Source organism: Mytilus galloprovincialis, chromosome 2 (assembly GCF_965363235.1).
Source record: "Mytilus galloprovincialis chromosome 2, xbMytGall1.hap1.1, whole genome shotgun sequence".
NCBI classification, from domain to species: Eukaryota; Metazoa; Mollusca; class Bivalvia; order Mytilida; family Mytilidae; genus Mytilus; species Mytilus galloprovincialis.
The window spans coordinates 107,032,076-107,056,884 of NC_134839.1; the positions used below are offsets into that span (position 1 = coordinate 107,032,076).

Sequence of the window (24,809 nt, forward strand, 5' to 3'; positions counted from 1 at the left end):
TCCAACTGATTTTTATATTTTGTTTTTATATTTTACTGGTACACCAATGTCCCAGGTTAGGGGTAAAAAGCTTTTGCGCTTCGAAGTAGTTTAGTCCCGCCACGTTTCTGTATATGTATATGTATGTCCCAATTCAGGAGCTTGTAATTAAGTGGTTGTTTTCTGTTTTCTTATTTTTTCCGTTCATTATTTTGTACTTAATGAGGCCGCTAGTGTTTTTGTTTGAATTGTTTTATATTTGTCATTTCGGGTCATGCTTTAGCTGACTACGCAGTATTGATTTTAGTCAATGTTTCTGTTGTTTCGTTATTGTCCCCTTACAGTACTGTTGGTTTGTTTCCCTCAGTTTTAGTTTGTTACCTGAAATTGTTTTGGGGTCAATGGATTTATAACGGAACAGCGGTATACTACTGTTGCCATTGTTTCTATGCAACAAGATCTAACCTTGTGTTGATCATCCCTTTACTCTTGTATCCTTCTGTATTTGATAGGTAAACATTCTTATAAGTAATACCGCCATATCCTTGTGTTAGTTGTAGTCTAAGTGATGACTGTTTTAAGTTAAACATAAACAAAAAAAGAGACAATTTTACGAACTTGAATCAATGCTGGTAAACGCGTACTAGAATGATATTCCAAGTTCAATCAATGGCATAAGCTGGTGTACTCTGTATTATAAATACAATACTTCTGGCATCTTAACAAGCAAAATGAACTTTATAAAAAAGATATTCTTCCATCGTGAATTTTACGGACGCCATCACAAGTTGGATGGCCATTAGGGAATATCCGTTTTACAGATGATATCGGATATGTTTCAAATGTCGTAACAACAATCCCGTCCCCTCATCTACGAGAATGACATACCGAACTTAACTTATAACTGGAATTGTACCAACATGAGAAACACTACGGGTGCCTGATGTGGAGCAGGACCTGCTTAATATTTTGTAGCACCTGAAATCACCCCAAGTTTTGGTGATGTTCGTGCTGCGCAGACATTAGTTTTCTATGTTTAGTTTTGTGTTCTGTTGTTTATCTGTTTTATTTTTTTCATTTTTTCCTAAAATCCATGGCGTTGTGAGTTTATGTACGACACATGTGTATAATTTACCTTTGTGATCTTTCGCCTCTCTTTTATATAATAAACTAGAAAAAAGTTATTGGTTTGGGACGCTTTAGAAGAAAAGGAAAACAAAAAATATTTTAAAAGAAACACACATAATGTTTCAAAAATATATGCACTATATTGGAGTTCCAATCCAAATGTTTAAGGAAAATGGTACATACATAATTTCAAGTTTTATTGACAATATGTACACATAAAGCTAAAACAGACATGCATGAATAGAAATTAGCAAAATTAACATATCAAATTATTTCTATTATCATATAGTTGATGCTTTTATGAAGCTTAATATAAAAAAATACTTGATTAATTTTGATTGCATATTAGTATTCAACAATATAATAGCTATGATACTAATGACAATACAAATAATGGGTATAATATTTAAAAAAAATGTAGTATTGATAATTCAATATGAATTTTTAAAAATAAAAATAAAAAAATAATCAATTGGAGCTAATGACGGCCTAACATTTAGACATAAAAGAATAAATCAACAAGAAAGATAAGCATAAAATACTTGACAACACAAAACAATAAAAATCAAAAGATAGACATGACAAAGGGCTTAAATGTTAATCATCGCACCGCAGGTAAATCATCACGTTGTGATTGGTTTAACGCCGTCACGTGGTGACCCCCTATGAGACCGTAGCGGTTAGTAAATTTCATAGGGATTTCATGATGCGTTAATTGTGACGTCATCTATTAATGTTGTTATTTTTCATTGTTTATTTTCAACAAAACGCAGCAGAAAAAGTTTAGTGAACGATAAATTCGTTATTCGGTTCACTACAGACCCTCTACGGATCCATAGAGGGTGAATAAAATCCATAGGGGACTCGGCCTCAGGCCTTACTCCCTATGGATTTTACTAACCTTCTATGGATACGTAGGGGTTAGTAGCGAACCACATAACTTATAATATCATTAAACAATCAACAACTTAACAAGGACAAAAATAAAGAGCAGTACATATTGAATATCCGGGCAATATATCATTTTTAAGTAGTTTATGGATAACAGAAGGATATGGAGTGAAAGGTGAAATTTTCCCTTCGAAAGTTCATCTCAGGTCCCAAACTGAAATCTTTTACAAAGACAATACTTGAAAAATGACTATTCCATTCACATTATGTAAGTGTTAACTCCACATTTAACAGACAAATATGTCACTAGTTTATATCCATTAAGTTTAATTCAAGTAGTTTCTCTCTATCTTTAAGTTTAAAAGAAATCAAATAATAAAAAATGAAAAATAACTACTGCGTATAAATACAGAGAGAAAGAGCAAACAAACATGCAATAAACAGGCGAATGCATATTGTAATTTTAATTATTTTCTTTGAATCTTTATATTATAAAATTGTTGATCAGGGTACAAGATATATATATTGATCTTTAAAAAATCGAATCGGAAATTTGTCAAGACAGAAAAAAAACTCATATAGTTACAATTACAATCCGCTGTTTTCTTTAATAATGTTCAGTTTTGTCTAACACAGATCATTCGTCTAGTGTTAGTGCCTGATTTACAGATCATTCGACCGGTAGTAATATTCTTCACTTGGTCCTTCCTGGAACATGTGCGACAGCTGATCCTTAACCTCTGCAAAGCCTGAACGTTTGTTTGGATGATAGTGCCAGCACTTTAACATGATCTTATAGAAGCTGAAACAAATAAATGATATATCTTTGTTTAGAAAAAGAACATAACATCAAGAAATAGTATTCGTCCCAAAAGAAAATGAACTGAATTATGAATGGGTCATTTAGCTTATTTCGAGATACGAGATATGAGAAAAAAAGACTCTTTGGCAGGGAAAGGAGTTGTTATTCTTTATGGAAATAAGAGTGAAGAAAAAAATCTTTTTGGAAATGAAACAAATAAAAAAATATTCTTTTCAAGAAATATAAGATGGGTTGTTGAATTGCAATAGGTTATGTAGAAGAATCCAAAACAGTTTTGAAATATTTTATTAACAATTTTACATATTTTCGTGATATTGAGACGAATCCCAAATCTACATTATGCTTTGAATACTTTTGATACAACATTGCAAAGTTTACAAGTTTTTATTCATATATTGGATTGAACGAAGAATTTAACCAACAAGAAATGTATCTAAAAGACAATTTTTAACATAAATACGAATATAATTTTGTTGTTGATTAGATATGTTCTTTCAATCTTTCAATAAATTTTGTTTTGTTTATACTGACAATTTAAAAATACTTAGGAGCTTATATTTGTTTATCATTTTTTTTCTTCGAAATAAGCCATTCTGTTCTTAGATCGGGAACATACAGCTGTACTGATAAAAATTTCTGTTAATGTACTGATTTGATTATGAATAGGATCAAAGTGTAAAACAAAATCAGAGGAATTAGCTGTAACTGCTTTGGAATGCATAAGAAGTAAAAAATAAAAGTAGAAATGCAAAATAATAGGAAAAAGTCTAAACATATGAGAAGAAATCATCCTACAAATGTAATTGCTGTTTAATGTAAAATGTAACTACTATAAATCGGACTTGGCCAGCAATGACGTGCTTAAAGCAATATTCTACTTATGCAACTTTCTAATGATGTAAAATATTTTGATAGAGTTAGTATTAAAAACTAAATAACAAAACTACCGAACTCAGAGGATAGTTCAAAACGGAAAGTTCCTGATCAAATGGTAAAACCAATAGCTCAAATACATCAAAAGAATTGATAACAACTGTCATATTCCTAAATTGGTACAGTCATTCTCATGTAGGAAATAGTGGATTAAGCCTGGTTTTAAAGTTTCATAAACCTCTCACTTGTATGACGTTCGCATAAAATTCCATGATACGAAAATCATATCTTATAATTTTAAATAATAAAAAAAAATTGCATAAAATTTAAAGAAGAGGGTACATATTGTTCGTTTTTCAGATCTGAAGTACCTATGTTGGTACATCTGAAGTTCCTTTGATTTTTTATTCAGTTCCACACACCTTAATGTGTTGGTTTGACATTCATTGATTGCCACTTTATTTGAATTTTAGACGAAAGGGAAGTGCCTGCTTGCAATTGCGGAATTAAACATAAAATGCAAAGGGGCCACGTATTAGTGTACGTCCATTAGTATATGTATTTTAAGTATTTAACCATTAGTATGGTAATAGTGCAATAAAACTAGTCGTGATGATTAATTTTCCAATATCTATTTCGATGTCTTTTTCTTAACAAGTAAAATAATGACACGACGCTACAATATAAAATTTCCTTTAAAGTTTTAAAATTTTGGTCAATATAAAAACATATTTGTGCTAAAGTCATTTTGTAATTGAATATTCAATCACTCACGCATCATCGCAGTATTCTGGTTTCTTCATTTTGTATCCTTGTTTAAGTTTAGAAGCAACGTCCCTGCTTTGTATGTCTGGGTAAGGTGTGTCTCCTGCAATTCAAAAAAGATTTTTCTCGCATTTCATGGTTTTTACCCCGAGACATTTAATCCTTATTATCTCTCAGTTATCTGAAGCGGTCAGTGTTCAATCAACAACATATAAAATGTTAGCAAAATTATCTGAAGTTGGCATATTCTAACACTTCTTTTCAAAATATGTGTTATCTTTTATAATATATTTTTTAATTACAAACTAGTTGTCAAAAAAAGATTGAGCAGGTTTGTATAATTCTTGATCAGCATGTATGTCCACATTCAGTAGTAGAGAATTGATAAGAAGTAGTGGATTCGTAAAAGATAACCAACGAGCGACTTTAGTCGCGAGTTGATTATCGTTTTCGAATCCACTACTTCTTATCAATTCTCTAGCTTAACCCATTTCTAGTAAAACGACTATCTGTTTCATGATCTGACAATGAATCAACTGAATTTCATGAAAATAATTTCATATTTTGTCTTTTTTATTGTCTAATAGCTGGAACTGACTAGATCCACCCAGTTCACATTTATATTTAACTTAATATAAGTTCAATTTAACTTAAACATGTACTATTCTTCTCTTTTTATTACCAGATTTTGTATTTGTAAATGATTATTTCATTCAATGTTGAATAATTACAAATAATTAATATAGTGTTTATAATTCATTCAAATAGACATATAACTAACAAATGGATCTTTTACAATCTTTTTTTGGAAAAATAAATTTTTTTGATTACCAACATTTAGGAACCATCTTACATATATAGTATTTAGCAACCTAATTATCAAACCAATGGCCCGATTGATTGAATTTACAACACACATTCATAAAGATAAAAAAACAACACACATTCTAAATTACTATACACATTTTAAAACAAAATGAAGTGTAAAATTCACAATAGAACCACTTTACTAGACACGTGTGGTTGATAAAATAGATACTGTGGTTGGTCATAATTGAAATATTATATATACTTTTTTTTTAAACTGGTTTCCTTTCATTTTGTTTTGATTTTTCTAACGTTATTGCATTTGTCATCCATCGTCAATCACTTAATGAACTATTATTATTTGTTGTACGCATCCTAAAACCCAAGCAGAATTGCTTTTGCTTCAAATGTACAATATATAATTATGTCAATTTTGCAATGTGACATGTAAGCTGTTCATAGCCGTGATCGTTTAGTCGTTGGCACCTAAAGAAAAAAACTGTGATATTAACAGTGCCAAAGTAAAGACTAGTACCCGGAATGATTTTTTTTTGTAATGTTTTTCTCTACCAAAATATTTTTTTAATCTTAGAGGTATCTATATTTCATTTTTACTCTAAAGTTGACAATTTTGTTTCTGGTTTCACAGTCAAAGAAGTGGTTTTACAGTCGTAGTTAATCACACTTTATTCACATAAGAGTCAGTTAAATGTTGATGTATATTTGGACCATTTATAATCAAACAAAGATTAATAAAGTGATCATAGTATGATATCATTATAATCATAAAACCAAAAGATGATGAAAAGGGAAAACCTTGTACCTTAAAAGTAATAAGTGTAATGTGTACATGGATGTTTATTTTATCAAGGAATTGTACTTGTAAGTAATATCTACAATTCCTTGATTTTATAGTGTTTATATATTTCATTAGATAACAAAAAGACAGAACTACAGTTTATTGACATGCATTGACAGATATACGCTATAAGAGTGATATTTAATTAACAATTTATACAGCACTCGTGATCTAGTGGTATCATGCATAAACTACAGACTTAACTGTCGAAAATACGCGTGAGTTCGAACCTATATTATTCACTCGTTTTTGAGAGGATAAAATATCGTTAGTTAAAAGTTATGATATTAGTTTTCTTAAGTTAACATGGTGGTCAGTGGATTCTTGAAAAATAATCCATCGCTAGAACAATAGACTGACGTTAGAGAAATGGGTTAATCGTTCAGCTACTACTAGTATTAGACCGACATTGCTGCATATGTACGCAGATAAAGGACGTTAATTGTATTATTCGTCATTGTTTCATATTTTCTAAACTATTTCAGTCCATTCTTGACCATAGACATTTTACCTTGAGTGAAAAAGTTTTTTTTCAGTTAATAAAAGTATTCAGTTTTCTCATAGCATCAAAATTGAAATAAAAAAATACACTACCCAATGAAAATATTTCCCACATAACTATGCCGAAGGAGAAAACGTCACTCAATTCATTTGCATGAATAGTTGTTTTCATACATTCAGGTGCCATCCATTTTAGTGGTATACGTTCCTAGAAAAAAAAATCAAGATAAATTAAAAAAATATTTTTCAAAGAACAAGTTCTTATCACCCCCAAATGCACATGTTTTAAATGGGAAATATTCACATTCGGTTCAAATATCGATTCTGGTGTCAAATGTAATCTTAAATATGGCAGATTTCAAAACAAATAATATATGGTTACTCAAAACTTTTGCTAAAGATAAGGGAGATATCTGGTAGGTACGTCCGGTTTACAAAACTTTAGTTCTGGTTTCATTTATTAATAGTATGTAACTGAACTTTTCTGCAGACATATTTCCAAAATATAAAGCTCGAGTAATTGTTACATTGAAATAATGCTAAAAGTACTACTTTCGGTTTACAAACAGTCATATCCGTTTCACCTTTTAATGTCATATGTATGAAATCAATGCCAATGACCTCATGTGCCAATAAGAAATTCACAAAAAGTCAAGATCTAGATCATCAGATTCACATTTGACCTTTACGCAAATTTCAAGGTTATGAAGCAAGAACCTAAAATCAGTAGAGCTTAGGTCTTTTCTATATCACTGTGTCTAAACCACACCGGCAAAATTTGCTCGGACTCGATGGTTTCTAACATCCGGCACAATGACGGAACACCAATAGACAAAAGAAAGGTAGTTTTCTCCTTATTTTTTTTATTTTTTTTATGATATCGAAGAATATATATACATATACAACTATTTTCTATTGTGAGATGCAATATTTTCTACAACCTTTCTATATTAACGGAGAAATAAGTCAAAATGCATGTCAAAATGACGAATTGAGTGAACCTTGCCTCGAAATTGTTTAATTTCTCGTTAAATTGTTCACATTGTACGGAAAGAAAGGTACGGGAAGAGAGATATTGACACGGAGATTGCAAATTTAGTTATTATGAGCATCTCAATAATTGTATTTCTGTGTAAGGAAACGAAAGAAAAGGGTCATGTCAAATTAAAATAAACCGGTTTCGTCAATGTTGTTACTACACAATCACCCGGTTTCGTCTATATATATATCACCCGGTTTTTTTTTTTTTTTTTGACAAACAATTTATGAAAAGAAACTTTGGCACGGATCTGAACATTGTCCTTCGAGAATTTAAATATATATTTATTGTAAAGTAAACTTGGCGTGTTAAAATCTATTTTAAACGGGCACTTTTGGACATGGTTAATTATGATAATACACATTTTCCTAATGAAAGGCGTATCCCTTATTTCACTTAACTTCAAACTAATTTTAAATGGAATATAAATACTGAATAGCAAACACTGGTATCTAATTATTTTGTAACATTATTATATTTTCTTTGTTTATAATAGTAGTATGTAAAGATGAAAAATAAAAGGATGTGTTTTGATTGTGCCATAATTTTAATTTACTATACTATATTATATACACTTAGTTTACAATATTTACTATCAATTATTAATACATTTATGCATTCAATCATTGACGAACAGTCCCAAACCGACTAAAGTCTATACTGTTCTGCACAAATTAATCATGCATGCAGTCCTGCCAGATTTTCTGGTACTATATATACTATGTTACTTGCGCACTAAAGCGAGTTTTCACACTTAAGCATCCATAACATAGCAGTGAGATTTGTAACTTTCTCCCCGTTTCTGGTAGGCACATTTATTTTCATATGCATGTTTTTCACCTTATTTTTACAGTTCAAATTCATTTTTTGTACAGTTCAAATTCAATTGAAACTTCAAGATAACTTTCGAAAACAATATCTGACAGTTTTGTATTTTCAATGTGGATAAAAGTTGGTTTGCAAAACATGACCGTCATTTATATCTAGGTCTTATTAAGAAGTGACGGTAACCACTTATCCCATAAACATTGACAATGAGACAACTTTCTTTTAGACACAAAAATTACGTTGAATTAATCAAGTTTAGGTCCGCGTATGCCTTAAACAATGAGAAAACAAACTGCATGAAAGCAAGCTATAACAGGGCCCTAAATTATAAATGTAAAACAATTCAAACAAGAAAACTACCTGCCTATTTTATGTTCAAAACGCATATGGTATAAAGCAACCAAAGACAACCATGGAATTACAAGCGTGTGATTCGGGAATGGCCTGAGTCAAAGTGTTGTCGCTGACACAAACAGTACAACAAAAGTACAAATGATAAAAAATGATGAAAAAACCTTAACTCGTCCGAGGACAGAGCCTGTATAGTAAATGCGCGATGTGTGCCAAAACTTGTATCATAGTTAAAATTATCCCTTAAATATAATAAATATACATGTATTCGCAGTTTACTATGATGTCCACTATCACTGAACTAGTATAAATATTTATTAAGGGGCCAGCTAAAGGACGCCACCGGATGTGGGAGTTTCTCGTTTCATTGAAGACCCATTGTGGCCTTCGGCTGTTTTCTGCTCCATGGTCGGGTTGTTGTCGCTTAGAATTTGTATGAACTTTTCATGTTGATAGACATTTTTAAATAATACGTCCACTTTGAAATAAACTGAATCCGTCTGTCAGTATATATTGTCAAAATATACTGACCAACGTCAGTGTACGATCATCATAACACAACGGCGACAGTACAGACTCGTTTTTTTTTAGTAATGTTAACAAAATAATTATTATTGAATTTTGTCAATGACCTGAGACTATTATACTATTATACTAGTTTGTACATAGCAGTATAGTTACAATAAGGGATAAAAAAAAATATTTTAATGCATGGTAGTTGTAATCCTACATTCATTTTCTATGTCGATTATGCATGCATATACAGTTGTCTTATTATCAACGTTTATCCGTAAGAAGATTTATTTTTAACGATTGTAGAAAAGATTACATACATAGAATGATTAGATTACTTATAAAGGTGTCCATCCTTTTGTGCGAGAAAATCACATATCAATTGTGTGTTTCGATTTTTAAGACCGTAAACTTTAATTTCAAGTTTTAACATGTTCAACATGTTTTCCCATAACTCATATAGAAAACGCATATTTAGAGAGCTTTAATCTCAATATGCTGTTAAAAAATTTCGGAATGCAAAGTAAATTAAAATATTTGTGTTCTATAAGAGTAGGAATTCAACTTTTTGCTTATTATTTATTTGAATCTGAGACTCATATAAATAATAAGCCCTTGTCCGGTGAACGAATTTGTTTTCCAACGACCCACAAAACTCCTTTTGAACGCTGAAGTTAAATAATCAATTATAATGTAATGCGATTATGATTTTTTTATTTGACCAAACCGGGTTATGCATTTTGAAATCTATGACGAAACCGGGTTGTATACATTGACGAAACCGGCCAGTTCCATTTTGACATGACCCATTTCTTTCGTTCCATACACAGAAATACAATTATGGAGATGCTCATAATAACTAAATTTGCAATCTCCGTGTCAATATCTATCTTCCCGTACCTTTCTTTCCGTACAATGTGAACAATTTAACGAGAAATTAAACAATTTCGAGGCAAGGTTCACTCAATTCGTCATTTTGACATGCATTTTGACTTATTTCTCCGTTAATATAGAAAGGTTGTAGAAAATATTGCATCTCACAATAGAAAATAGTTGTATATGTATATATATTCTTTGATATCATAAAAAGAATAAAAAAATAAGGAGAAACCTACCTTTCTTTTGTCTATTGGTGTTCCGTCATTGTGCCGGATGTTAGATACCATCGAGTCCGAGCAAATTTTGCCGGTGTGGTTTAGACACAGTGTATATATGGTTCATGAGTTATGTCACTAATCATCTTATTTAAAATAAAGAAGGGGAGAAACCTCCAATTAAATGTCAATGAACATTTTCAACCAATACGTTTTCTGATAATAGGTAAAAACACAAGTCAAAATCAATTGACCTTACGTCATTTTCAAATTAAAAGACCATTGATCTCTCTAGCTTATAGTTTAAGATTTTCTATAACATTTATCATGTCACACTTATCTTAGATAAAGAAGGGTACCAAGCACTCATATAGAGTCTCAGGAACACCTAGGTCAAAATTAAAACATCACATTCTGAGGATATAGCAAAATTTGGAAAAATAAATTTGTCGATTTTTAAGAATAGCGAAGGAGAAGTCATAACCACCCTTCAAATAGTCGTTCAATCAGTATAATGAAATGTAATAACATTTACACATAATTAGCAAAAATGTATTTCAGTACTCTTGAAAACAAACATATATTCAATTATAAAAATAAAAGTTTATTGAAAACATCGAAAATTTCTTTTATTTTCATTGCCTTAAAATACTTGTGAGTGCATCTAAAGAATACTTATTCAAAATATAATTGACATACAAACACAAAAACCGTCGAGCCGAATGCAAAAATTAGAAGAGTAATGTTAAATACAAAAGATTAAAAAACTTACTTCCCCTTCTCGTTCCGCTTCAGGTTCTGGTCCAAATCCAGTTATCTTTGGTTCAAACAAATGATCCAAAAGAATATTTCTAGCTGCTAATCTTCTGTGGACAACCTATCGCAACGAATAAACTACTCATTTAAGTAAACAATTAAAATGATTGCATTTGAACTTTTAAAAAGCTTAACAGTTCAAAGATGGTCACATGTAAAATTGATTTAGCAATGACATTCAAAGCATATGTCGTTGCGCTAGTGTAATCAATGCTCTCTTCATGTTAAGCGATACAAATGGCTCTTATATGTAAATATGGTAACAAAATGATCTTTTTCTGTTTTGTACCTTTTTCGATGATAAATAGTCCATTCCAAGACAAACTCCAAAGACCATTCTGAACAATCTTTCTTCCAAATCAACAGTTACGTCGGACTTCTTTGAGATAAGGAACTCCTTCAATACCCCACTTTCACAATATTCCAGTACCATAAACGATCCTCCTGCAAACAATTAAGTGTTTTAAATAATGAAGCACACAGGGTAAATATTTCTAAGATGGAATACACAACTATGGAAATCATGCAAATACAAACCAGTGTCATAATTTATTGTCAAATATCAGCCAAGATAAAAACTTTCAGTAAGGGAAATAATTTTATTGACAGACTTGTTTCTCAACGCCATTGATAACTCAATTCGATAGTAAATGACAAAAAAAGTATATGAAATTGAATATGGGCGGCATATAGTTGACTAAGGACAGACTGCTAAACAGCATTGCTCATTACCTTTTTACGTAAATGTATGGGAGGAGGAAACATTAGGAATATGGGACAAATGTTATCTAAAGCTACAACAGGCTTTTATAATGACTTACATCTATTGTTTGGTCGAGATATTGTACAATATTCTGACTCTTTTAGAATACTGCGGGTTGTGTCACTGCTGTTATTGTATGTATTTGAATACTTACTAACATCGTCTTCTACATATCCTATAAAATCCACAACATTTTTGTGGTGTCCGACTTTTTCTATGTAAAAGTTTATTTTAGCCTTCATCTTCATAACGTTCTCTTCCTTTTGGTCATCTGTAATTATATGAAAAAGTTCAAATACCGCTAATTTTAGCATTTTGTTTAGAACTATTAAAAAATTGAAAACAACACGTTTAATATTTTTTTTGGCGTCCGAAGCGCTTTTCTGGATTTACCTTCATCAGGAACGCTCAAAGCCAAACATTTGAAATCCGAAGATAGATAAGTATCGAAAATCGTTGAAGAGCTGTGTGTCAAAAATACCTAAAATGAATAGCCAAATTCATCTAAACCAAACTTTGCCTTAGAGAGTTGAAACCCTAGTTTCATAATAATTTCAAAATTTATTAACGGACAATTTAACTAAAAGTTTGTTAAGGATGTATTCTTATGACTTTTCAGTCTTGTTCAATCTCGTTGAAATCTCGTTCTTGAGTTATTTCCAAAACTTGTGATACAAGTGGAAAATATCAATGAATTTTAAAAATATTATAATCAAACATAACTCTGTGAAAAAATTGCGTATTTACAATGAATAGTTTTTGAGTAATCCAGTTTTCAAATTTTACCACCAATCAAGTCTGCATTTTTAGCCAAAATTTTGAGAAAGTGAGTGAAAGGTACAAAAAAATGATTTTACAAGAACCATGTACATCCCATATCATTTTTGTCTTTCAAATTTCTTAGATATGTATTTTTTCAATCATTTATAACAAAAAAACTTAAAAGGTGCATTTTGTTCTTAAAATTGAGAAAAATCACAAAAATACAAAATTGACAGCAAAGTAAATTTTACACAAAAAAACCTCAAAATATGATAAAACTTTCTTGTATTAACACCTACTTATAGTTTTTTTTTAAAGTAAAACTTATTAAGATTGGACCACTTCATCTTTATAGAAAGTATGAAAAAAAGTTTAATTGTGAAACTGCCATTTTTTTCACGATAATAGCCCAAAAAAAGGTAAAAATCGATGAAAAATGGGAAAATCATCAAAATTGGACATTTTCAAAGGGCCGTAGCAAAACAAGAAGTGCACCACTATATGATTTTTTCTTCACCAATTATTTTATTACAGTCTTATAAACCCAAAAATCAGGTTAAGAAAAAAAAAGTTTAATTTTAGAAATTTTTGGCTCCTCAGAGGTGTACATCCTTAAGGATGTATTTTTCTGACATTTCAGTCTCGTTCAGTCTCATTGAAATCTCGTTCTGGAATTATTTCCAAAACATGTGATATAAGTGGAAAATAACAATGAATTTGATAATTATCATAATCAAACTTAACTCCGTGAAAGAATTGTGTATTTCCAATAAGTAGTTTTTGAGTAATGAAATTTTCAAATTTTATTACTAATCAAGTCAGTCTTTTTGAGTGAAATTTTTAGAAAAATGGGTGAGGGTACAGAAAATGATTTTATCAGAAACATAAACATCCCATTTAACTTTTTCTTTTCAAATTTCCTAGATATGTATTTTTTTTCAATCATTTATAACAAGGATGTTGAAAAAATATGCATTTTGTTCTTTAAACAGAGAAAAATCACAAATTTCCAAAATTAACAACATGGTATATTTGACACTAAAAAGCATCAAAATATTATAAAGCTTTCTTATATTAACACCTACCTATAGTTGTTATTAGTTGAATTTATTCAGATTGGTCCCCTTCATCTCTATTGAGAGTATGAATAAAACTGTAAATGTGGAACTGTATTTTTTTTCACAATAATAGCCCAAAAATGGGTAAAAATTGATGAAAAATAGAAAAATCATCAAAATGGAGTACTTTCAGAGGGCTGTAGCAAAAAAAAAAAAGAAGCGCACTACCATATGATTTACCAATTATTTTTTTACAGTCATATAAACCCAAAAATCAGGTTTAGAAAAAAAGTTTAATTCTAGAAAGGTGTACATCCTTAAATCATATCAGTACCGAAGCACTGACTACTGAGCTGATGATACCCTCGGGGACTGATAGTCCACCAGCAGAGGTACGATCTATCTGAATATGATCTATCTGAATTTTTGGTAGTGTCTTAGTTTAATATGTTCAAAATAGATCAGACACACATTTTACAATTAAGTTATGTCTTCTCCAAAACAACTAGATATAAACACATTAACAATAAAAATATCAAATATTTCGTACTTACAACTAATTAAGAATAAGTTAAAAAATTCACGTCGACTCGTGTTTCGGTAACGAAATTACGTTAATTATACTGACAATTTATCAAATATAGATACTATGCTCCAATTTACAGTGAAAAGAGAGGTTTTTTTCTGTTGAAGGCCTCACTGTGACTTTGAGATGAAAAACAGCAATATAAGCACTAAACATCCCTTTGTATTTGGGCGTTTTTCTGTTCATGCACCGGTTTTGTGTCTTGGTCCCCATATTATTCTTTCTTTATCACAAATCGCTACACGAACCTTCCATATATATAAGATACTCGAACAAAAATATATGGACAACCAAATCAAATAAGAAGTAGAAGAACATGATTAATGTAAATCACCAACAATATGAATACGTTTTACTGTTTTATTAGGACTGTATCAACAATGGTCAAAGAGAAATATGGTTTTCAAAACAATTCTGCCTGAACTACTATATCGAAAGTCGATGCAGAAATGCATATGAAATGCATATTGCAGTCAGTAAAATATGCTCTCCTAAATAAACTTTATAATAATTTCTCTTTTATATCTAGCTTTGGTTACCTTCTACAGTTTACTTTCTTTAAGATGGTGGTGTAGACAGATTATATGTGTTTCAAACGCTTATGCAAGTAATTTAATTTTAAAAGAAACTAAGGATGTAGGTATTTTTGTAGATAATACATTATCATCATGTGGATTATATTCATGATATTGTTAAAGAATTTTGTTATATCGTCTTAAGCAATAACAGTTTCATACGGATGTTATTTTTTTAATTTGTTTTAGTCGCCCTTAATAGAGTCTGAGGTGCTTTTTCGGATTAACCATCATGAGGAACGCTAAGCCTCAGAATGTTGAAATCCAAGTATGTATAATTAATGAATGGAAAAGTATCTTCGTACAGTACTAGAACTTTTTAGTTTTCTTTGGTATATCTAAGAATAACAAATGTTGAATCTTATCTGTATTGCATACATTTCTATAGCTACATGTATACCTTTTAAAACTTTAGCAGCAACGGTTTGAGCGTCACGATGGTTGCCATAGTATTTGGCTAAATAAATTGTTGCAAATCTCCCTTGTGCTAACTCGGATTCCAATGATATGTCTTTACGTGAAATTTTTAGATTCGTAGCGCCAGTCGATTCCATTTGTCCATAGAAGTATATATCATCATCAAACTTAGTGCTATACGCTCGATTCTAAAATACAAAGATGGAATTGTTTGAATAAAATTCAGAATATTGTTGCGAATTTAATAATGCTAGCTGCGTTTATGTTCTAAAGAGGTAGGGTAAAGTTTCAATATATTAATTTTTACATTTGCAGGGTCGATATCTGTTTATTTTTCAAATTCTAAAAGAATTCTAATACTAAAAATGCTTACTTTAAGTGAGTTACACAATTTTTCCTTTATGTTGTAATAAGAGTCGTATGGGTAAAGTGCTAGAAACTTTGATGTCACAGGAAGAGTTAGGGCAATGGATAGTAACAGAATTTAATTCAAATCCTTAATGAGTTGTGGCAAGGATTCTTTAATGTGCAGAAAGCATGGCACTTTATCTACAAAAGGCATCGCGGTATTAACGTCCACATTCGTATATACATCCAGTACAGTCAAACGGACTATACTACACTATATTCCTCATAGTTGTATCTTTTTCATGCATTATAATATCAATATTTTTATATCTAAGCAGTACGTACATTGTATCCACCATTAGTATGTGAGCGAACACGGATTGTATTACGAATAGTTCTAATCCCTTGTGTCATTCTGGCTTTAGCAGGCTGTAAACGTCCGGTACGTCCAAGGAATAACAGAACGACCACAACACCAACCAGCAGCAATATAAACCCTACAATATGAGAATAATGATTGATTGATTTACTAACAAAACATAGAGGTATTCAGAATTGTAAAACGTTAATGAATACAAGAGAGAAATATTTAATGATCACATTAATCACACACAAGAAACAAAATACCGCTAGAGGTAATAATTTTATTAATGAAAAATTGTTCAAGTGAATCAAACAAACGTGACAAAACTCACCGGCAGATAATCCTGCAACTCCGCCTGGTGGGAATCCTACAGCTGAAAATATAAGAAGTATACCATAACATTTTTTTACGTTGGGGTTGGAGTTGGGGCTAAGGTTGGGGTAGAGGGTATGAATAACAAGGTTACAGTTCTTTCACTTACTTAAAATATTTATATTATCGTCGGATCTGTAATTTTACCAGTTGTATTCTATCACCGGCGTCACCCTCTTGCTCCCTCTTTTTGGAGTTCATACAGTCTGCTTTTGTTTGTTACCTGAATTTTCTATTCAAAGTTAATTACGGGATTTGAATATTGGTAAATTACTGTCGCCTTCATTTATACTGGAACAGCAATTGTTAAAAAGATTTTAAATGTTTAAAGATCTAGTACAAGAATGTTCTTCCATTGGTTTTCAGGATAATAACGGGTCAATTAAATGTTTTAGACTAAAATAATTGTAAATATATTAATCTTTCAATGCATTTTCCCATTAAAAAAAAAGTATGCGCAGCCTGTTGTTATGACATAAACAAAATTTGACGTAAGCTCTAGTTTTAAGAAAATCAAAAAAAAAAAAAAAATAGATTCATAGATATTTTATGACTTACACGCCTCAGCTGTTTGGAATTTTAGAATTGCAGGAGATCCACTAATTTCAAATTTTGTATCATTACCATATTTAGTAAATAGTTGAAACCAATATTGAGTTGTAGGTGACAGTCCCGTTAGGTCAAACGTTGTCGCATCTTTATGTACTTTGAAATCCCTTGTGGAATTATCTGGTCGGAATAACCGGATGAGAATACCAGCACGCTCATAACAGGTTGGTGCTTGAATCCAGCTTATACCTAAACTTGTGTCTGATGTTTTTAATATTGTAATATTTGATGGACTATAATCTGGAAATAGACACCAACATATAATTTGACGAACATATGATTAGTTTTGATGGTCAACAAATGACTATCAAAAATGTTTGTTCCTTTAACTCTATTGCTATATAATCCTTTCACAATACCATTGATTTCCTTATCCCACATTTTGTTTAACGTTTTATTTCTTTCTTTCGGTTACGAATATCTTCAAAGGAGCGTTTTTTTTAAAGGAGTTTGCATATCAATAGATTTGGTTTAAAAGTATTTAGGAAGTTAAAATATCAGAATTGTTCTAAACTTATTTATTTTAGAAGGTTCATGTAAATAAAATTGAGAATGGAAAAGGGGAATGAGTCAAAGAGACAACAACCCGACTAAAGAGCAGAAAACTGCCGAATGCCGCCAATGGGTCTTCAATGCAGCGTGTAATTCCCGCAGCAACTCATTAATCAAAAATCATACAAGATTAACAAAGGCAAGAGGCTATTAACTTGGGACAAGCGCATAATGGCGGCGGAGTTAAATATGGGATTTTTTTTAGATATCAACCCTCCCACTATACCTCTAGTCAATGTAGAAAATCAAACACAAAACAATAAACATGAACCGAACGTATTTGAATATGTGATGTATATGGGCGTACAAACAGTAATTCACGTTTTTCTTATTGTAAGGTGTGTAATAACCGGCTCTGACTCAAGTATATTTATAAATGTAACACAAACGACATAGAAATGGCTGTCGCTCCCGAGTCAAGAGTATTAAACCGGGTTTTGGTGGTTTCGTGATGCTCAGTCATTATTTTTCTATGTAGTATTTTATTGACGGTTTTAGTTTCTTCTTTTGCTCCTGTATAAGATTTTGTCCTTTTGTCCTTTTATAACTTTGTTTATTGACTTCCACACTTCGTAGTGCTTCTTGCTTAAAACTATTTCTTTTCAATAGCGAGCTCATTAAATGACAAATATATATTTGAAAAGATATATACTGATTTGGTTTTATCAAGAGCGGCAAATCTGTAAAAAGTTGGACACCGGAACGAATCAAAAACTCGATCTGTAAGTCATCTTATACTTTAATGGTTCATATCTGCAGACATATTTTTATCACGTAATTTCTGTTGACATTTACGATATGAATGTTTAGTTCATCACTGTTCAAAATCAATAATAAATCAAAATTGTTTTAGTATTTAAAGTTTAACAGTTTCAATATTTTTTTTCAATAACACAAGTAAAATTAAAGCCATTTTCTCCTGAAAAGTTTTCTGAAAGTTTTTGATTTAATAGATAGTAGGTATAACTCAACACTCTAAACATTAGGCGCTTATCAGGTTGTCTATCTATAGCGGTTTTAAAGTTAATAGTAAACTCTTGCATTTTCTTCTATATTTTATCATTAGCCATGGCCGCCGTGCTGGTTGACAAACAGTTACATCTTCCACATGTATAAAAGTAAACAGTGACTAAACTTGCCCAATAGTTACAGAGGAAATGATTTTAACGAGAGTTTAAGGAATGGGACTACGGATCACTGACGCCGTATTTCAAATGATAAAATTAGCGCACTGAACACTTTAGGATAGATGAACGTGTGTAAAGGTGTAAAATAAGTAGATGGCTTACATTCTTTAATTCCTTTGAAGCTGTTCACTTCTCCTAGCTGTAATAAGAAAACTACGGGTAAAACAATGACAGCTGAAAAGTTATTGACTCGATAATGTGTTACTTTGATTTGTTTTCACGTAATCGATTTATTATTCAATCCTGGTATCTATGACGATTTTATTAACTTATTAACAGCGGTATACCACTGTTGCTTTTATTTATAAACATGGACTACTCATGGTGAAAAATTATAAACAAGTATACGTTCTAGTCTTTAGATGCATGATGTTTTTATCAGTTGTTATTAACCTTGAACTAGCTTTCCCTCGGTTTTAGTTTGTTATCCCGATTTTGTTTTTTGTCCATGGATTTATGAGTTTTGAACAGCGGTATACTACTGTTGCCTTTATTTAGTAACTGTGAGTTATCTAAGATCTGTACTTAGTCAAGTTAGTTTAAATTATGATGGAGGGATGTGATTTCGTTAATCATTTCGAGCATACATTATGCCGTTACTTTCTCGTTTGTTCACATTTGTCATTTCTGGGTCTTTTATAGCTAATTTTGCGGTTTGAGTTTTCTTCATCGTCGACAGCCGTACAGCTACATATACAGTTGTTGGTTTCTTTGTCATTTTGTTTTTTTGTATAGAATTATCACATTGTCAATCATTAAACTTCTTCTTATGTTTGCATAAAACTTGTTTAGTGCGTTAAAAGAGCTTTCCGGTATATTGCATTGATGTCAACGAGTACTCAAGTATCGCTCGGATGTACCGAGTATAGAAAACCAACCGAGTATTAAAAAACTATTGTATTTTTGGTGAACGCCAGTTTGATTTTTTTTTTTATAGAAATTACTACTTTTCTATATAATCATGCTTTAAAATCGTTTCGAATGTTTTTGCCAAATTTACTTTTAAATTGCTTCCGATATCTTAAGTTTTGGAATACTTTTAAAACATGTTGCACCATATTAAAAAACAAACACCATTGAAAGAACAAACAGAATAAAGTTAAAACGGTCAATTTTATCCATGATGTGTTTTCTTAAAAATGTAACCGTTGTTTGATTGCTTAAAATTTGTGTTTAAAAGTTGTTATATAATCTAAGATAACACTGTTTTCTAAATCAGCATGTTGGAGCTTATAATTAGGGTAAATCATACCCGAAAGTATTATCATCTAGCTTAAGGTAATGATGTCGAGGGATTGACGTAAATAAAGCAACAACGCGAAAGATGCCTATAATTGTTGGTATAAAATTTTGTTTATACATTAGTTTTTGCCGTGCAAGAACCTGACAACATGTATTTTTTTTGTAAAATCAACGAAAACTTGACAAGTAATTTTTTATCATTTACGCTGAACCCAAAACATTTGAAAATCAAGGATGTTTGGGAACAATATGAAGAGGTATATGAGCAAAAGAGATATAAAAAAGTTCCAAATTCAACATAGATAAACTTTAGCTAAGGGAATTGGAACCTCATTTTATTAATTATTACGAAGTATTGAAGTACTGACTACTAAGTTGAGAACTTGAAAATATGACCGATGGTATTAAAAATATAGCAACAAAATCTACACGGCTTTCATAATTTATCCTTTCTTTCTCTCATTATTTCATCATTCATCAACAGTTGTACTTTACTGCAAAATTATTAATTACTATTTTTGATACAACATTCACATAGTATAACGATAGAGGATGGTATGAAAATCGTAAATGAAAACTCACATTAATTATGATCATTGAAAGCTTTTGAGGTTTTCTTTAGATGTAATTACGGTATAGTCACAAAAAATGTGCATAATTTGCGTATTGTGATCATTTATTGATAAATGACATTAATATGAGCCACTTACGTTGTATGTAATCATACTAGAAAGCATGGCTAAGTTGTATACAGAAATCTGAAGAATATGAACTTCATCTTTAACTCTATCAATTGGAACTTTAAGCCAGCAGTTATCAATATCCAGAACACTATCAATCATGAAACATTCCCCCTTTGAAATGCAGTAACACTCCTTAGGAAGCTGATTGCAGTGCGACTGTGTCTAGAAAATAAAGGGGAATATATCGCCAATCGTAGTACAACAATTCTAAACAATTACATCATCAAATTAACAAAAACAAAATGTATATAATGTGTATGGGAGCATACCAAGAAAATACACAACAATTATTTTGTACATCTAGAATCAAAGTTAACTAAAATTGCTAATTATAATTAACTTTTTTGTGAACATATTTTATTTTGTGCATTTTCTGTTTAGTATTTATTTTAATAACGTATTTCAACCACCGAAACACATATAACTACTTTAATAATGCTGAAATATAATCATAACAATTTTATGAAATTATTGAGACAGCTATGATGATACCGTCCCATTTAGTTTATATATGACTACCTTTAAAGCTAAATTTGATTTCCACTAATTTAAAAAAAAAGAATTTAAACTACCTGAGATTCGATCCTGAAGTCTTTTTGGTTCTTCACTTCCCCTGTGCTGTTTACCATAAACTTAAACGATACTTTACTGATTCCGCTGTGTTCATCTTTGGCAGTGACAGTTATTCTGGGTGTAAAATAGGATAATTATTTGATAATGAATGGTTACTCTCTGCTGATGAGTGTTTTTAAGGTGCCTGTTCGGTAAAATTATTTTCGGTGGATGTTAAACGAAATTGGTTGAAAATGATTGCCTATTTCATTGATTGATTTTTCAAAACTTGTTTTATGAAGGGACGAAGCGTTTACTAGTTTACACTAACAACGTATCAACTTCATTTGTTAATATCTTGTAAATCTCAAATTTCACAACAATAAACACGCATGCAAATTGTCATCAATGTAGATGATTTATAGTTGAAAAGAAATCTCCAAAGACATTAGTTCGTATATGAACAAGGAACATAGATTTAGCATTCAATATGTGATTACATTAAAAACATACCTGCTTGAAAACGGAAACTTTCCATCGTCGACATTTTTTTTAAACTTAGGAGAGTATATTATCGGTTGACTGTGATCAAAATAAACAACTGTAGAATCAATCTTTGTATTCCCCATTACATCATGTGCACGAACCCAAACCTGGTATGAATACCCATCTCTAATATTCCCTCCATTGAGAACAATACTTTTGTTTTCTTTCATTGGAACGATGTCTTCCCAACCACTAGTTGGTATAACCGTACTGGGTGTACGGTGACTTATTTCAAATCTAACAATTGAATTAATGTTTGGTATTTCTTTTTTAGTTCTGTTACCTTCATTATCGTCAAATTGAGGTTCAATTTCTTTATAGTCCACTCTTTTGACGTTATCACTAAGTCTTGCGGTATAGTCTTGGACGCTTGCCAAAAAATGTCCATGTTCATGTACTTCGTTGATAAAATGATTTTCCCACTGTACATTCAAAGTTGTTTGCACATTTTCAGGAGTCGTCTGCCAGTTGTAGTTAGATTGATTTGATGCCGAGGAAATGAACAACCGATGGCTTGACATGATGGATATTTCTGATGTTTTATCGAATATTGCTATTCTTCGGACATATCTAGAGTTATTTGCTTTGTCTGCAACTTCAAGTATTGTTGAATAAACACCTGGTTCTTTGGGTTCATATTCTGGGAAGGTATTGTTGCTAGCTAGTACTTCAGTAATAAACTCTGGCACTGGGTTATAATCTGACAAAATATCTGGTTCTCTCAAAACTAAATAATCAAGACTAAATTCCATCTTCCATACTTCAAATGCGTACCGTTTTACTCCAGACAAACTTCTATCGGACCATCCAGACCATTTCGGCTTAATTGGTGTCTACAAAAAGTCGTGTAAAAAATCATTGTAGATTATGTAGCAATATAGCAAAACATTAGGGGTTCTGCCACTAGTCGTTTTTGTAATATCAGCAATTCAGTTAATGTTTCGATGTTAGGTGCAATCATTTGTAACAAGTATTTACTCTAAATACAAGTGGTTACTTACAACGAGTATTGAGCACAGCAACACTAATATATTACTTTGATTTATTCATGCTTGAAAATTACTAAGTATTCAGTGTCGTAGTCGTCTTAATCTTTGTTTTCAATGTAATAATAAAAATAACTTGTTAGATAAAACACATATAACTCTGATCAGTGAAAAAAAAAATGCTTATTTTGTAAATTGCTCATTGACGGACCTTCATATGCAAATTTCCTGTTATATAAAAAATCTTCATGATTATTCTTCTTCTTGTCTGTTTTAACCTCCATTAGAAGGTTATAATTCAAGAATGATGGTTGTTTTCGTGCACTCCACTTATTATGCCTTAAAAAGAGGTAATCCTTAACTTCTGAATTCTAACGCACCTCCGCCTCTCGTGAAAACGCCACTGCACTTCACAAAGAACACCATAAATTCATTTTGATTGTTATGTGGCTAAAACCATATACGGAAAAGTTTTGGGTTAGTTTAATTTCTTTTAAATCATTTGGATATCTGGAATATTAAGCAGTAGATGCAATTAGGTATATTTGATCACATTTGGTTTGTGATATGAGATACATCTAGTGAGAAGATACACCTTATACCTAATTCAGTTTTATAAAAGAGACAATAGAGTAGATAATCGACATTAGAGAACTCGGAAATCTGATAGCAACACAACGGGTGCTAAATAAGGAGCAGAATATACGTACCCTTGCGGAGCAACTGAGATCACCGACAGTGTTTGTGTGGGATTCGTATTACTCAGTTTTTAGATTTCTATGTTGTTTGTGTAAATTGTTTGTATCTTTGTCTTTTTAGACATTTTTATATTTGTGCTGAAAAAAAATTAACCACCTGAACTAAATTGTGTTCTTGTTAGCCCAATTGATCAAAAAATTATCCAAACATTGACTATTGATAAGTTTTTAAGGAAAAGGTTAGAAAAAAAGTAAAATCACAAAAATACACTGAACTTAGAGGAAAATCTAATCGGAAAGTCCATAATCACATGGCAAAATCAAATAACAAAACACACCAAGAACGAATGGAGAAGAACTGTCATAATCCTGACTTGATACAGGCATTTTTAAATGTAGAAAATGGTGGATTAAACCTAGTTTTATAGCGCCAAACCTCTCACTTTGATGACAGTCTCATCAAATTCCGTTATATGTCTAAATAATCGGAAGTGAACATTTTTATGGACAATTATTTTCGAGACACGGATATGGTCAAAATTATTTTATTTCAGAAGAATCAGAAACATGTCAGGACCTCCATGAGTAAAAATAAGAATATTCATAAATCAATGAGGTCCTCACGAAATATTTAGGACCTCCATAATTCGACACATTTATTGTCGAAATCAGGATCTGGTGTACAAAAAAATGTTGACACCTCATGTTTGTCTATCATTTTTGCCGCAAGTTTATTGTTTTCTATTTAGTATTAAATTAATATTAAGATCCATTTTGCTACATCTTGTGATCAATTTATTTGGCAACCGCCAATGGCAGTCAGCAGGGTTGAAGAACATCAGTCAAATGCGTTTTGTTAAAATATACTTTTTCACTTTTTTGGTCTTTTGGAAAATGTTGTTTGTGCTGTATTAAGACCCTTCTACAACGAAATTTGTTTTACATGTACACGTATAAAAATTGCGGTTTTTATCCAAAGCAATCATAAGATTGAATTTAGTTTACAATTTAGACTTGTTTATACTTTTCGTTTGGGCTTGTATCATATTTTCCCTCCGGTTTATATGATCCGTTCATCTTATTTTGACTCTTTAAATTCAAGAGTCTATTCTAAATTGAGGTAAATTATATGGCCTTCAAAATACCGTTTCGATCCCGAACGTCACTGACTAGACATTTGTA

The 24,809-nt window shown here is 31.1% G+C and overlaps 1 protein-coding gene across 3 annotated transcripts in view; it reads right to left on the reverse strand.

The window, feature by feature from the left end:
* Positions 1-1,290: 1,290 nt before the first annotated feature.
* LOC143065294 (uncharacterized) overlaps positions 1,291-24,809 on the reverse strand; it is an 81,380-nt gene continuing 57,861 nt past the window's right edge. For all 3 annotated transcript variants that reach the window (XM_076238788.1, XM_076238790.1, XM_076238791.1), the window contains 14 exons: positions 21,911-22,776; positions 21,418-21,532; positions 20,813-21,007; positions 18,963-18,999; positions 17,071-17,361; positions 16,472-16,513; positions 16,122-16,273; positions 15,412-15,616; positions 12,185-12,301; positions 11,557-11,711; positions 11,224-11,328; positions 6,720-6,834; positions 4,469-4,562; positions 1,291-2,800 (listed from right to left, as the gene is read on the reverse strand). In XM_076238788.1, coding sequence (XP_076094903.1) covers positions 2,662-2,800; positions 4,469-4,562; positions 6,720-6,834; positions 11,224-11,328; positions 11,557-11,711; positions 12,185-12,301; positions 15,412-15,616; positions 16,122-16,273; positions 16,472-16,513; positions 17,071-17,361; positions 18,963-18,999; positions 20,813-21,007; positions 21,418-21,532; positions 21,911-22,776 — 2,628 coding nt within the window. In that variant the 3' untranslated portion in view covers positions 1,291-2,661. The remainder of the gene's footprint in view (positions 2,801-4,468; positions 4,563-6,719; positions 6,835-11,223; positions 11,329-11,556; positions 11,712-12,184; positions 12,302-15,411; positions 15,617-16,121; positions 16,274-16,471; positions 16,514-17,070; positions 17,362-18,962; positions 19,000-20,812; positions 21,008-21,417; positions 21,533-21,910; positions 22,777-24,809) is intronic.